Source organism: Diorhabda carinulata, chromosome 6 (genome assembly GCF_026250575.1).
Source record: "Diorhabda carinulata isolate Delta chromosome 6, icDioCari1.1, whole genome shotgun sequence".
Taxonomy (NCBI): domain Eukaryota; kingdom Metazoa; phylum Arthropoda; class Insecta; order Coleoptera; family Chrysomelidae; genus Diorhabda; species Diorhabda carinulata.
The window spans coordinates 30,482,459-30,498,821 of NC_079465.1; the positions used below are offsets into that span (position 1 = coordinate 30,482,459).

The 16,363-nt window shown below is 30.2% G+C and overlaps 4 protein-coding genes across 4 annotated transcripts; 2 read left to right on the forward strand and 2 right to left on the reverse strand.

Moving 5' to 3' along the window:
• The first annotated feature begins 174 nt into the window (after positions 1-174).
• LOC130895554 (probable U3 small nucleolar RNA-associated protein 11) lies at positions 175-940 on the forward strand. Its single transcript, XM_057802909.1, has one exon. It carries the CDS (start codon positions 202-204, stop codon positions 907-909), a length of 708 nt encoding a protein of 235 aa, XP_057658892.1. The 5' UTR covers positions 175-201; the 3' UTR covers positions 910-940.
• Positions 929-2,961, reverse strand: LOC130895549 (sialic acid synthase). Its single transcript, XM_057802903.1, has 4 exons — positions 2,655-2,961; positions 2,266-2,605; positions 1,976-2,202; positions 929-1,312 (listed from the first exon to the last, which is right to left on the reverse strand). The coding sequence occupies exons 1-4, from the start codon at positions 2,766-2,768 to the stop codon at positions 956-958; spliced, it is 1,038 nt and encodes a 345-aa protein (XP_057658886.1). The 5' UTR covers positions 2,769-2,961; the 3' UTR covers positions 929-955.
• Positions 2,962-3,485: 524 nt separating this feature from the next.
• LOC130895548 (poly(A) RNA polymerase gld-2 homolog A-like) lies at positions 3,486-15,554 on the forward strand. The gene is made up of 7 exons (XM_057802902.1): positions 3,486-3,873; positions 3,928-4,152; positions 4,225-4,381; positions 6,787-7,087; positions 7,136-7,304; positions 7,362-7,634; positions 10,687-15,554. The coding sequence occupies exons 1-7, from the start codon at positions 3,726-3,728 to the stop codon at positions 11,142-11,144; spliced, it is 1,731 nt and encodes a 576-aa protein (XP_057658885.1). The 5' UTR covers positions 3,486-3,725; the 3' UTR covers positions 11,145-15,554.
• LOC130895553 (ER membrane protein complex subunit 3) lies at positions 5,851-6,682 on the reverse strand. The gene has a single exon (XM_057802908.1). The coding sequence runs from the start codon at positions 6,632-6,634 to the stop codon at positions 5,912-5,914; it is 723 nt and encodes a 240-aa protein (XP_057658891.1). The 5' UTR covers positions 6,635-6,682; the 3' UTR covers positions 5,851-5,911.
• Positions 15,555-16,363: the final 809 nt, after the last annotated feature.

The following is a 16,363-nucleotide window of genomic DNA, read 5'->3' on the forward strand; positions in this document are numbered from 1 at the left end:
TAAATAGTTTTTTTATTTATTAGGTTTTAATTGACAATATTTTGGATTATTAAGCGTTTTTTTCGTTATTTAACGGTTTATTAAGGATTGGAATAGTTTTTTTTCATGGATGGATATGCGCTTATATCAAGTATATTAAAGAATAGAACTAGAAGAAGAAGTGGGTATTTAGGATATCACATTTTCGTTGTAAGTGTAAACATGTCTGTTTGGAAAAAAGCAGCGAAAGCTCACCAAAAAACCCACAAAGAACGGCATCAGCCAGAAGATCGCGCTCATTTAGGACTACTTGAGAAAAAAAAAGACTATGTGTTACGCGCGAAAGATTTCAACGAAAAAAAGAATACGTTAAAGATACTCCGCAAGAGAGCCTTGAACAAAAATCCAGATGAATTTTATCACCACATGATTAATGCTAAAACCGAAGACGGAGCACATTATGAAAAGGAAAAAAACGACGATTGTACGCCACAACAATTATTGTTGATGAGAACACAAGATTTGAAATATATAACCACGAAAAAAACTCAAGAACTCAAAAAAATAGAAAAAATACAATCACTACTTCATTTATCGAGTTTAGAACTTCCAAAACGCAATACACATATATACTTCGACAAAGAAAAGAAAAAAGAAGCGAAAGAAAGAACACTGAAGATGTTGATGGAAAAAGAATTACCGGACGTGAGTGAAAAAGATTTAATGAAATCGGCGAGATCTAGACAGAATTTATACAAAGAATTAGCCAAGAGAATTGAAAGAGAACGAGAATTAGCAGTTGTACAACAAAAGATAGAAGTTAAACGAAGTTTGGAAAATAAAAAAACCGTTTTACCTCCGAAAAAAGTGAAGAAAGGATCTAAAGATAGCGCTCCTGTGTACGTATGGAAATATGAAAGGAAGAAATAGTATTTAATAAAGAAACACGTTGATTTTGGTACGTTTTTATTTTATTTCACTCTAAATGATTAAACAATATCGATTCGTCTTCTAAAACGTCGATTAACAATTTTTTCCCGATAATTTTCGCCATTTCTGCGCCGTCTATACCTTTAGGTTCGGCTACTTTGACGTTTATGTCTCCGTTTTCGAGCTTATGACCACTTTTTAACCGTTTTGTGTAAACTAAAGTTTTTCCTAATTTTTCGTAACAAGGTTTTTCCGAAATTTGAAACTCCTTAATTGGCCTACCCATTGCTGCTTCCACGTTTCTAATATTTGTAACTAAACTTCGAAATTCAACAGGATCTAGAGAACAAGCATGATCAGATCCTTTTTGATTTTTATTTAAAGTTAAATGTCTTTCAATAACCTGAAATTAACGTATTCGAATTCTTTATAAACGAATTGTTACAAATAGGGAAAAAAGGGAGTTTAGGCTGAAAATAACATTGAATGCTTTTTCTAAGTGGATAAATTGTTTATAAAGCAAGTATTACAAATAGTGAAAAATGGGGGGTTAAGACTGAAACAGATTGAAAAAATTTGATGAATCAATTTGTGAGGAGGGGCTTTGAATGGAAAATGGTGAGTAAATTAGTTTTAGAACGAGAAAATTAAATGTAGAAAAAATGTGTGAATTGGATATTTTTCATATCACTGAACTGTTGAAAATAAATAAAATTTTGATTAAATTTGGTGGAATTTCACTAAAATCATTATAGACACAATTTAAAGTATCATTTACTTCTCAAGTTTTGGTGAAACGTCTCGAAAATAATGAAAATGATTTTAATTTGTGATAATTTCTCAGGTTTTGGTGGAATTTCACTAAAATGAATTGAATTTTTAATATATCTTCAATTTTTGGCGGAATTTCACTATAATAATAATTAATACAATTTGAATGTGCATTTAATACCCAGGTAGATGAAAAAAATCACATAAATCAAATTGCGGAGGGGTTTTGGGTGGTAAAAATATATAAAAACTGGTAAATAAATCGGTTTTCGGACGTAATTACGTATTTTCCTACCTTTGCACCTAAAGCTACAGCCGCCACACTGATATGAGTACCCAATTCATGCCCAGAATACCCTATCAATATATCTGGAAATGTTGACTTGAACAAATTTATAACATTTAAATTGATATCTTCTATTGGTGTCGGATAAGCGGAAACGCAATGTAAAAAAACGAAATTTTTATGGTATTTTGACACCAAATGATAAACTTGTTTCACCGTTACAAAATTTTGCATTCCTAAAAATCACACCTCCCGAATCGGTTCCAAGCCTTAATCTATATTCAACTACTTGACCTTACCTGTAGATATAACTAAGGGAATGGCAGTTTTCGCAGCTTTTTCAATCAAAATAAAATTATTAGCGTCTCCGGAACCAATTTTTATAAAAGGTACTTCGAGATCAATTAAAAATTCCAGCGATTTTACATCCATCGCTGAAGCTGTGACCAATATCCCGACTTTATTTGCGAAATATTTTAATTCTCTATAATCATCTTTACTGAACTCTAAAAATTGTTTATGTTCTCCGTAAGTTTTTCCGAAAGAATGAGGTGAATTGTATGGTCTAAGTAAGGCTTTGTTGTTAAATTTTTCCTTCAGATCAGTTTTTTGAAATTTAACACAATCAGCTCCGCAATCCTGTAATTGTTTTTCAATATTTTCGGAATATCAAATTAATGTTACTTACCTTTGCTATTTTTATTAATTTTTTCGCTATTTCTATATTACCTTGATGATTCTGACCGATTTCGGCTATAATAAAAGTATTTTTCGACGTCTTTAAACAATTAATAAAATCCATAATGGACTGATATTTAAACAAACTATTCTAATTGATATAACCTTCATATTAATTTTATTGTTTTTAAATATCCGATATTCGTAAAATAGACACTACTTTTAACAAAAGTCAAATTAAACGAACTCTATGGTTTCTGAATAGAAATAAACATAATTTTAAATTTCTATACATCCTTTTTAATAACGCGCTTTTGCTTATGTTCCGAAAGTTACACCAGTAACATGGAGGATACTCAACGTTTACACGCCACTGCACCAACACTCAGAACTACATGACGAGCGTTTCGATAACCAATTATCATCCTCAGATACTTAAGGTGAATTAAGTGTTGGTCTAGTGGGAGTGTAGATAAAATGCTCAGTATGACAAATTCCAAATAAGCATGATGTCAAATTATGTATGGTCGAACAGTTCTTTTAGACAAAAAAAAATAACACGATTGTCACTTGTCATATTTCTAATCATTTGGAATCGATTTATAGTTTTTAACGGTCCTTTGAAACTAATTTTCTATCAAAAGAGATCTAAAAACAAGACGATTTATCAAGAATAGCATAAAAAGATGAATGTGATTAGTTCCTATTTTAATTAATCGGAATTAACTCCGTGAACAAAGCTATGGCCTTTTGCTAGTTACAGCCAGTTAATGTGTATACACTTCTTCTCGTAAAAATGTACATTTGAACTATTCCGTTTTTTATACATATTGGATTCCCTCGTCTTGTTAGGAATTTTGGGGCTGTCAAATATAAGGTGATTTTGAAATAATTTTTTATATTTTTCGGTTTTATGTTAGTATTTTTTGTGAACTAAAAAAGTGCTAATTAAAATTCATTAAAAGGATGTGAATTTATTAATAAAATAAAACACATCTTTTTTTTATTTGTCTGTGGATTACTTTCGTAATTTTTTCACGATAAAAAAACCGACTTGTTGAAGCTTTTTTTTCTTTCGAAAATGGAGTTGGAACCTCAAGTTATGACAAATAATAATTTAGATATGTTAACAGAGACAATGTTTTATGATATTCTCACACATACTTCGTATCCAGTAAATAATTATAAGAATACCGAAAAAGATGAATTCGAAAATTTGACGAATAAAGGTAAGCCTTGATTTTTATTATTACTAATGTATTATTCTAAGAATTATTTATTAGAAACAAAAATGTTGAAACAAAACGTGACGCTGGTAGGTTTTCCAGTAAGTGTAATGCCACCGCCACCTCACAAAATAGTTAATTACGCAAATAGTAAAGTAAAAAGGTATCACCCTAGAGATTCGTCGAGACAGAGGGATACTTACCGACCCATATCGCCTAAAGGGTACGATAGCGACGAGAGTTGTACATCATATTCTTCAAGAGAAACCCCACCGCATAACAGTAAGTACATTATTTATTATATTTTCGAGGATTTTAGCTAGTTTCTTCACGTTCCTTCTTTTCTTTTTCAAGGAAATAAATATAACAACTCGAGATTGGAAGATAATAATGTAGTTTTCGACAAATATAATCAAAATTCTAATATTTACCACAATTCTCACGTTCAATATCATTCTAATATTCAACAAAATTATAATACCAATACAAACGGGTATTTCAACAAATATAGGTAACATTTAATTTTAGGTGATATATCCAATGATTTAGTTGAGAATTTTAGTCAAGGAATGTTTTAAAATTAATTTTTATTAGATTCCTGTTTCCTTAACTACTATTTTAACTCTTTAGTTCATTATTTCAATGTAACTAGTGTTTTATGTCGATTTCTGGTGATTTTTCTAAAACGGTACAAAGTAAAATATTTAAATCACGCATTGTAGATGTATTTTTCCGAAAGAACAACATTTTTTTATAATAAATGAAAATATATCCAACAATTTTGTTCACTAATACATTATTAGGTAATTGAAGCTATGTATACCCTCCTATTATATTAAAAGACAAAGTTATTTTCATTATTTAGCAGCTCTGGAGCCTCTGGTACATTTGAACTATTTTCTAATAAAATTGTGAAGCGTTATTAGTTTTTTTATTATAATTTATCAAAAATTGCAGTTATTTTCAAGTATCACTGATTCTTATAGATAAACGTTTGAAAATTTATATAAAATTAATTAAAATAATTCAACAATAAATGTCTTTCAATGATACAGTAATTATAGTCCTCTATAAATTACAGTTCAGATTGTACCTACAAATAAATGAAGCAACAATCAATCTGATCCTTCAAATCTTCTATAAATCGTTTATACCCGGCTCGAAGAACCAGATAGTGTAATTATTAATTCAAACTGCCTGTTCTGGATGATTTATATGGAATTTCGGTATAATACCATTAAAATGCAGTAGTTTTAGGGCAAAATTAGAGTCAAATTATGATAGCTGATTGTAAATCTGTAAATTTATGGTTAAAAATTTGTTTTTCTACAAAACCATTTGAGATCACTGCAGATTTAGTTTGATGCAAATAATTTTATTAAAAGTATGCTTTTTAACTAAATCATTGGGTATTTATTATGTGTTTGGTTTTTATTTTTGCATGTAAAAAGCTGAAATTGAGGATGTATTTTTTATTTTGTGGTCGTTTTTTTTTTATTTTTGCATGTATTTTGTGATCTAATTCGTCCTGAGGCAAATATTAATCAAATTAATTGTATAGAAAATCTGAAATACTTTAAAAAAACAAATATTCAAATGAAATATTACGCAATCAGCCAAGTACCATAAGTTTAAGACATCTTTTTGTATTGCCCATAATTTTGTTATTTTTAGCCCCCTTTTAAGCAGAACTTTCTAGTTGAGTGGTTTCTTTAATAGTTTCACTCATCATTTTCTATTTTACATATTTTTGCACCATAAAATGTTTATTTCTACACATATTTCCCATAATTTTGTTACTTCTAGCTCCTTTTTATGTAGAATTTCCTATTCAAGCGTTTTCTTCAATTAGTTTCACTACTACACTCTATCAAAGTTTTTGAAATCGTTTTGATCGAAATTTTCTAAATATTTAATAAAAATCCTTTAAAACACATATTTTTAACAATCTTCTGCATTTTATTGAATGTATAAATCAAATTTTGCTTATAAAACGATAATAAATTATAATAATACAATAATTTAGAAAAAAATTTACATTTTACAATTCTTTTTCGACATCTGCTAACTTGGATTGATGTTCGGTAATTTCTAAAGCTTCCCATTCGGCTTTAAAAGGTACTTTTGGATCTGCGGGCATTCCAGATGCGGCTCCGGTCATCTGCATCTGTTCTTGCATCTGTTTACTTTGATCTGCGGCGTTATTTTCCCCTAATACTAATGTATAAATACTTCTCAAACCGAAAACATTTAGGAAATACCAAGAAGCCGACGATACCCAACTGGCGTCTAAATGTGACAGTTCTATTCCTCTTTGTAACATCGATTTGAATCTCAGAGTTAAAGGAAACGGTACTTTAGTTGTTATAAAACCAGAAAACATCCAATTTATCCAACCTCCTATCACTATCATGGGTAAAACGTTGGTTAAATTACCTTTTAACATGTCAGTCATCATAGAAGGATCCGTCATCATGTTTTGATTAACCGCTGGTCGTTTTTGCATGAGATAACCATCTTCTTTGTTAAAAGCTTGTTTTCTAATCAGGAACGAATTTTTCGGGATGTATCCGCAATTTTCTCGTAACGCTCTGGCTCTAAGCAATAATTGAGAATCGGCTAATTGCTGTAATTCTATTTTCTTCTGACTCGATAATAAGATCGATGCGTAATGTCTTAATATCCCCGTTAAAAAAGTAATAACCACAATCGGTAAAAAAACCCAGAAACGAATTTGGGGGTCTACTATTAAATCTGCACTCATTTTTATTTAATTTGACTTAAAAAAAATTGTTTAACCTCGAAAATAAGATCGATATCAAATGTCAAATCTTCTTTAACGTAATAACATATAGACTTGAACGCTTTGGGTATATAGTTATTTTAAATTAGCCTCTTATTTGGGTACGTTTTCAGATATACAAACAATAATAATAATAATAACAATAATGGGAATAATACAAATGGTCGTCAAAAACATGGTAATTATAAACATAGTATGGATAATATGATAAAAAGGGCGCACGGCTTAGTGGAAAGGTTTAAATCGAGATCGAACGTAATGAAAATAGAACCGAACCCTCCTACATTATCCACGGGAACAATGTGGGACCAACTTAACCAAGAAATATGGAACGTTTTCAGTAGTAGGGCTCAAAAAGAGAAAACTTACGATAGCAAAATCGATTTATGGAAAAATCTATTTTTATATATAAGGGTTAGTAACGAAAAAGGGTTTTTTTAAATCTAATATATTCATTCGTAGAAATGTTTAAATAGTTACGGTTTATTTATGGTCGGTTCAACGATGTCTGGTTTCGGTTTGGAAAGTAGTGACATCGACATGTGTCTATTGACTAAACCGGTTTCTAGTGATCCTCGAGCCGATTCCCTACACCATTTAAATGCCATCAAGCATTTATTGGCGAAACACGGTGGGTATTTGGTTAAATTGTATCTACGGCATCGATAGAATTTTTGTTTTTTTAAAGATTCCGCCGGGGATGCCGAATTGATATTGGCCAAAGTGCCGATTTTGAAATTCAAAGATAAAGAAACCGGTTTCGAAATTGATCTGAATTGCAATAATTCCGTCGGTATAAGAAATACGCACTTATTGTACAGTTACGCCCGATTGGATTGGAGAGTTCGCCCTTTGGTGATCGTGGTGAAGATTTGGGCGCAAGCGAATTGTATAAATGACGCTAAAAATATGACAGTTTCCAGTTATTCGTGGGCGTTGATGGTCATCCATTATTTACAATGTAAGTAATTGATTTTAATAATTTATCTAGCACAGTGGCGTCCGTAAATCTATTTTTTTTTATTAGAAAAAATTTAAATATTCGTTGTTTTATTAAGAGGATTCGTTATGGAAATTTATCACTTTTTGAAAATTTATTTAATTCACAGTAATTTTTGAAATTATCGGAACAGTGACGTGCTCATCTATTCTTCTAAGGGGTACTTTTTTATAACGGTTATTTTTAAGAGGATTCGTAAAAAAATTATTCTTTCTGAAAAATTTTCAATATTTTTTAAATTATATGAACAGTGGCGTGCGTGTATCTTTTTCTGTGGGGGTTTGTTAGTAAATTTTCATTGTTTAAGAGGATTCGTCAAGAATTGATCGACTTTTTGAAAAAAATATTACGAATAGTGAGAAACATAAAAGGAATCTTGATAATTATACGAACAATGGCGTGCTTTTTTATTTTTCTAAGGGGTACGGTTTTTTATTTTAGTAATTATGAAAAATTCTCGGTATTTTGAGTAGTTTTAAGAGGATTCGTTTTAAAAAATTCAGTCTTCCAGAAATTATATCAATATTTGAAAATTTCGCGGGCATTTTTGTCAATAATATGAACAGTGGCGTGCGCAAATCTTTTTCTTTGGGGGTTTGTTAGTAAATTTTCATTGTTTAAGAGGATTCGTCAAGAATTGATCGACTTTTTGAAAAAATATTACGAATAGTGAGAAACATAAAAGGAATCTTGATAATTATACGAACAATGGCGTGCTTTTTTATTTTTCTAGGGGGTGCTGTTTTTTTATTTTAGTAATTATGAAAAATTCTCGGTATTTTGAGTAGTTTTAAGAGGATTCGTTTTAAAAAATGCAGTCTTCCAGAAATTATATCAATATTTGAAAATTTCGCGGGCATTTTTGTCAATAATATGAACAGTGGCGTGCGCAAATCTTTTTCTTTGGGGGTTTGTTAGTAAATTTTCATTGTTTAAGAGGATTCGTCAAGAATTGATCGACTTTTTGAAAAAAATATTACGAATAGTGAGAAACATAAAAGGAATCTTGATAATTATACGAACAATGGCGTGCTTTTTTATTTTTCTAAGGGGTACTGTTTTTTATTTTAGTAATTATGAAAAATTCTCGGTATTTTGAGTAGTTTTAAGAGGATTCGTTAAAAAAATTCAGTCTTCCAGAAATTATATCAATATTTGAAAATTTCGCGGGCACTTTTAGCAATTTTATGAACAGTGGCGTGCGCAAATCTTTTTCTTTGGGGGTTTGTTAGTAAATTTTCATTGTTTAAGAGGATTCGTCAAGAATTGATCGACTTTTTGAAAAAATATTACGAATAGTGAGAAACATAAAAGGAATCTTGATAATTATACGAACAATGGCGTGCTTTTTTATTTTTCTAAGGGGTACTGTTTTTTATTTTAGTAATTATGAAAAATTCTCGGTATTTTGAGTAGTTTTAAGAGGATTCGTTTTAAAAAATGCAGTCTTCCAGAAATTATATCAATATTTGAAAATTTCGCGGGCATTTTTGTCAATAATATGAACAGTGGCGTGCGCAAATCTTTTTCTTTGAGGGTTTGTTAGTAAATTTTCATTGTTTAAGAGGATTCGTCAAGAATTGATCGACTTTTTGAAAAAATATTACGAATAGTGAGAAACATAAAAGGAATCTTGATAATTATACGAACAATGGCGTGCTTTTTTATTTTTCTAGGGGGTGCTGTTTTTTTATTTTAGTAATTATGAAAAATTCTCGGTATTTTGAGTAGTTTTAAGAGGATTCGTTTTAAAAAATGCAGTCTTCCAGAAATTATATCAATATTTGAAAATTTCGCGGGCATTTTTGTCAATAATATGAACAGTGGCGTGCGCAAATCTTTTTCTTTGAGGGTTTGTTAGTAAATTTTCATTGTTTAAGAGGATTCGTCAAGAATTGATCGACTTTTTGAAAAAATATTACGAATAGTGAGAAACATAAAAGGAATCTTGATAATTATACGAACAATGGCGTGCTTTTTTATTTTTCTAGGGGGTGCTGTTTTTTTATTTTAGTAATTATGAAAAATTCTCGGTATTTTGAGTAGTTTTAAGAGGATTCGTTAAAAAAATGCAGTCTTCCAGAAATTATATCAATATTTGAAAATTTCGCGGGCACTTTTATCAATAATATGAACAGTGGCGTGCGTGTATCTTTTTCTCTGTGGGTTTGTTAGTAAATTTTCAGCTTTTATCTTATTTAAGAGGATTCGTTGAAGAAATTTACTTATTCTCTTCAAAATAATCAATTTCAAATATATTTGCAGGAATTTTTAGAAATTATATCGTCAGTGGCGTGCGTATATATTTTTCTATGGGGTTTTGTTTGGAATTTTTCAAATTTTCATTACGTTTAAGAAGATTAATAACAAAATTCACTCCAAATTGTTAAAAAATTATTTATATCAACAAATTTTTCGGAATTTTTAATTTTATGATCAGTGGCGTGCGCTTATTTGTCCCCGAAGGTGATTCGTCAAAAGATTTTCATTAATTAAGAAGATTCGTTAAAACATTTATCTATTTTTTCAAAAATTTTGAATGTCAAAAAAGTTTTCAAAATTTTTTAACAATTACATGACGTGTGTATAGTAGTTTTTGTAGGGGTTTATTTGAAAATTTTCACTCTTTTAGAGGATTGGTTGATAAATTTACTTACCTAAATACGTAAAAGCATTAGAATTGAACATTTGAAACACAACCGTCCAAAATTTACGTTATACGACCGTCTAACTTCATTACCATCTTACATAACCTCCAAATCCTAAAAATTTGACATTCCACATAACCTAAAACGAAATGCAGTATGGCGTCGTGCGTTTCCGTCAATTTACGCGCGATAATTCTAAAATACAAACTTCAGAATAAGTTTCTTCTTTTTTATTTTTTTTTTATTTTCGTTAAAGCGTAAAACGGAAACGTGCGTAAATTTAAATATGAAAAAAATCATCAATTTTTGTACGAACGCCTCTTTTATATTGATAAATTGGGAGATTTCGATTATGAATATTTCAGGTGGGGTGGTACCGCCGGTGTTGCCGTGTCTCCACGGCCTCCTACCGGAAAAATTCAATCACCTCAACGAAAATCACACGATGGACGTCCAAGAAGACCTGCCGACGATAAAAGATTTCCGTTCGGATAATTTGTTGGGTCTTTCTCAACTTTTGATCGGTTTTTTTCAATATTACGCCAATTACGATTTCAATAATTACGCCATATCGGTTAGAGCGGGTTCCAGTTTACCTATAGACGAATGTCGATTCGCGAAAGCGCCCAAAAACGATCCGCATCAATGGAAATTTATGTGTATAGAGGAGCCGTTCGATTATACGAATACCGCTCGGTCGGTATTCGATTTGGAATCGTTCAAACATATCAAAAATATAATAACGGCTTCCTACGAGGTACTCTCGACGACTAAATCGTTGAATAGTATATTGCCATTGAATTCCAAGTACGAAATAAGATGATGCTGATCGTATAACGAACCTAAATAATATTGAAAATCTATTCGGTTTTGCGTGGATCTATTTTTTTGTTTTTTTTTATTTGTAGAAAGAATCTTTAGGTCGTCATCGATAGTTTTGGTTAATTTGTGGTATTTATACATCGTTTGATGATTTTTAGTTGCGTTCGGGAATTTCTGTTGAACTTTCGATAGTTTTTGTTCTATTTCTCACAGTTTTTCAACAATTTCTATTAATTTTCAAACAGTTTTTGTCAATTTCCCACCTTTATACATTATTTAACGATTTTTAGTAACTATTGTTAAACTTTTAACAATTTTTGTTGCAATTAAACAGTTTTTGTTCTATTTCTCACAGTTTTTCAACAGTTTCTATTAATTTTCAAACAGTTTTTGTCAATTTCCCACCTTTATACATCATTTAACGATTTTTAGTAACTATTGTTAAACTTTAACAATTTTTGTTGCAATTAAACAGTTTTTGTTCTATTTCTCACAGTTTTTCAACAGTTTCTATTAATTTTCAAACAGTTTTTGTCAATTTCCCACCTTTATACATCATTTAACGATTTTTAGTAACTATTGTTAAACTTTTAACAATTTTTGTTGCAATTAAACAGTTTTTGTTCTATTTCTCACAGTTTTTCAACAGTTTCTATTAATTTTCAAACAGTTTTTGTCAATTTCCCACCTTTATACAGCATTTAACGATTTTTAGTAACTTTTGTTGAACTTTCAACAATTTTTGTTGACATTAATCAGTTTTTGATAAATTTTTAACAGTTTTTGAACAGTTTCGATTAACTTTCAAACGGTTTTTGTTAGGTTATATTAAGCGTTAAAATTTTCGATTAAATTTCAACTTTTTCAGACCACTTTTTGCCTGAGTAACTAGTTAGGCTAGTTTCCCACAGTGTTGATCCATTATCAATAATTTTGATTAATATTTCTCTATTTTACAACAGTTTTTGTTCAACTCCCTACAGTTTTCACCGTCACCAATAATTTTTGATCAATTCCCTACAATGTTTTCCAGATTTCAACACTTTTTGATCAATTTCCCACATTTTTTTCTATTTTCTAACAGTTTTTATCTATTAACCACAGTTTTTGATCATGCCCTACAGTTTTCACCGCCACCAACAATTTTTTATCAATACCCCACAATTTTTTTCAGTTTCGAACACTTTTTGATCAGTTTCCTACAGTTCTTTCTATTTTCCAACAGTTTTTGTATATTAACCACAGTTTTTGATCAATCTCTACGCATTTTAATCAATTTTCTACAGTTTATGCCTGATAATTACAATTTTTGACCAATTTCCTGCAGTTTTTTCTATGTCCCAACAGTTTTTGCCCGATTTTCAACAGTTTCGTATAATAACCAACAGTTTTGATCAACATTCAAGAGTGTACATCCAATTATCAACATATTCCGACCATTTTTCAACAGTCTTTGATTACTTTCCAAAAATATTTCTTGAAATTTCAATTTTAACCACCGTCGGTGATTTTCCGTTCAATTTTCTTATCTCTATGGTTTTTTTTTTACTTTCAAATGCGCCTATCGGTTTAATTTTCTAGTAAAAGTTCGAAAACAGCTTGAAAAAATTGTATTTTCCCGGAAAACCGAGTACGTTTTCATATATACCGCTTGAAACATTCCAAGATGTATTTTACCGAAAACGTGAGAATGAGGTTATGTACGTATGTATGTATGTGTGTGTGTGTGCGTGTCAATGTAATTGTTCGTTATTCTTTTCCTTTGTTTTTTGTTATTGAATTGACCATGTTCTAAAAAATCCGCAAATTTGGTGATTTTTACAAGACGTGGCAACGCGTCAATCTCGAAAATTCTTCTTTTTTACACTCACTTTCAATTGAACCTGGTCAATATTTTCGTGTTGTAATAAATATTAAGTAAAATTTAAAAAAATCAAATAAAACAAAATGCTCGTCGTGAAATTTTTCAAATCCGTGGCGAGTCAAAAAAAAACACGTGAATGTTTTTAGTTTAAAAAAAAATATCTATACGCTTAGATTTTGCGCGCCAAAAAGGTCGCAAAACGCTGTAAATGATACATATCAAACAACGGGTGCATTTATAACACACCCTAGCTGCCACCCTTAATATAAAAAAACAGAAAAAAATAAGCAAACTTATATATAATATACACCTACGTTTTTTTAGTAGTTTTTTTCTGGGTGTACATTGAAATTTTTTGTTTTCAGATGTTTATACATAGGTGTAAATTTACTTATTAAAAAAATATTAAAAACCTCGACTATTTTGTTATACTTGACAACAACGCCTTATATATTCGAAATTCACTAGATTTTTTTCACATTTTCTCGTTTTAATCATTCCCGAAATCAAATTTCCCGCTTTTTAATCTAATTCATAATTTACACTTATCGATTCGTTCCGTCTAATTCTTCTTTTTCTTGATATTTTCACGATATTAAATTCGTGTTTATGTAGCTGCGTAAACTAATGAAAAAAGTCCGGTGATTAGAGAAGTAGTTGATGCGTCGTTGTCAAGTTTCGGTTTGTTTAATAGAATTTTATGATCGAGGTGAATAAAAAAAAATAAAAAAAGTTTAACTAAAAAAAAAAAATTAAATATTTGTGATTGAACCTATTTTGATCTCTGAAATGGTGATTTAGGTATTAAGTATATTCGTTTAAATGAAAAATGTTGTACATCTTCTGGAATTTAAAAGATCTGGCAACGACTTAATAAATACGAAAAAGAATCCTAATTAGTACATTCAATTTTAAATTTCAGAATATTCAACTACGTAAATTTAAAGCAAAAAGTTGTTACATGAAAATAAAAATAGTCACTACGTGCCAAATGCGTATAATACGAAGGAAATAAAACTAATAGTGTGGAAATTTCAATTTGTGGTAAAATCAAATTTCGAGGTTAATAATTTGACTACAAATTGATGTTTCCTGAATACGAGGTGCGTTTGTAAAATATTTTTTTTATACCACTTTTACTTTCGAAAAACAGTGATACCAAATCGGACGATAATTTTCCAGATTGTGTTAGATCAGGTAAATAAAAAGTAAGTTCTTTCAGCATGTTAATTAATCCGGCGAAAAAACAATCTGATGTGTGAATTTAAGGTGGTGACATTGGTTTTTTGTTCATTTTGATGCTAAACTGACGTAAATTCGTATAATATGTCACACGGTGCTAAATCCGGCGATTAAAATGGATACTATTCTGAAATTATGTCCAGGAAATGAATTTTTCATAATTTTTTCTAGTGTTTCCATTTATTTTGACGTTTAATGTACGCCGAATAGTGTATTATGTCACACGGTGCTAAATCTGGCGATTAAAATGGATACTATCGTGAATTTTCGTTTGGAAAGGAATTTTTCATGATTTTTTTAACGTTTCCATTTATTATAACGTCAAATGTACGCCGATACGTTCATTATGTCACACGGTGCTAAATCCGGCGATTGAAATGGATACTATTCTGAAATTATGTCCAGGGAAGAAATTTTTCATAATTTTTTTTATTGCTTCCACTTATTTTGACGTCAAATGTACGCCGAAACGTTTATTATGTCACACGGTTCCAAATCTGGCGATTAAAATGGATACTATCGTGAATTTTCGTTCTAAAAGGAATTTTTTATGATTTTTTTCAACGTTTCCATTTATTATGACGTCAAATGTTCGCCGATACGTTCATTATGTCACACGGTGCTAAATCCGGTGATTGAAATGGATTCTATTCTGAAATTATGTCCAGGGAAGAAATTTTTGATGATTTTTTTCCAATATTTCGATTCATTTTGAAATCGAATGTACACCGGTATGTTTATTATGTCACACGGTGCTAAATCCGGCGATTAAAATGGATACTATCGTGAATTTACGCCCCTAAAGGATTTTTTACTAATTTTTCCATTTTTTGACACGGTTATGATTATATCTGATTATTTCGTCGCGCGGTGCTAGATCGGGTGAAAAAGGCGGTCGGTTTAATATATATTTGGTAATTATCTATTGAACGCCCCTCGTATTTTTTCACTTTCCGATTTCTGGTGTTTAGAATAAAATTTATTAGACAATATGTAAATGTCGAATACAATAATTGATAAACAATAAATTTGTAGAACAAAAAAAAATATATATTGTCATTTTTCTTCTTCTTGTCGCGTTTTTTTTTGGATTACGAAAAAATCTTTTCGATTATTGCGTCTTGTAGGACGCGTTAGTTGGAAATATTCAATTTTTTCACGTAGGAAAATATTATTATCAAATTTGAATTGTAAAGCTCGACAAGTTTTATTTTTTTCATATAATCTTGTCGGGCTATTTTTTTTCGAACATTCTGTATGGTTTATTCAAATAAAGTCTAATAAAAAATTGCATTTTTTCTTAAATTGCCTTTAATTTCAACCCCCTCCCCCCAAAAATCAACGATTAGTGTCTACAATTAATTGAATCGACTTGTATACTCAAAACTACTGGTAGTATTTGAGAAAAAAATTGATATTCGTCAATTTTCTGATGAAATTGTTTCATTTCAAATATATTTAGTTACCTACTACCCCCGATTATACCAGAAAATCAGAAAGTTACAGAAGTCGTAGCTAGGCTCGCTTTGTAATCAAAATAAAAAGCTATAGCTGTCAAATTTTCAAAAAAAGCGAAATAACTGCAAAATTCAACCCCTTTAGACATATGATGGTCTGAATTGAAGTTTTATTGGGATTCATGGTAGCTTTCCAAGTATTTAATAAAAAAGTTTGTATCACTTCCGGTATAACCGGAAGTCCAAGAAACCTGAAAATATTTTAAATGCATTTATCTCAACTGGAAAGTCACTTTAATAAATTATCAAAAAAATATCATCAATAGTTTAGGATATACATGTCTGGTTCGTTTTTTTTTAACGAAATGTTGTTTTAGTTGATTGTAGTCATCCGAAAACTATTTTGAATGGCACAAAAGTATAATTTCAAATTTCCACTTGATTGTAGCCTTTCAAATACGGAATTTCTCCTTCCAATTACATCGAAAGTCTATTGTAGCCGTTCAAATATCAACTCAACCCACTTCTTACTTGATAGTAACCTTCCAACACCCATTTCCCCTAATCTATACTTTTTTAAATGCATTATTGATTCAATTGATTGTATGTAGCCATTCAACAGTTGTAACCCATCATTTTTTTTCAAGCTATTGTAGT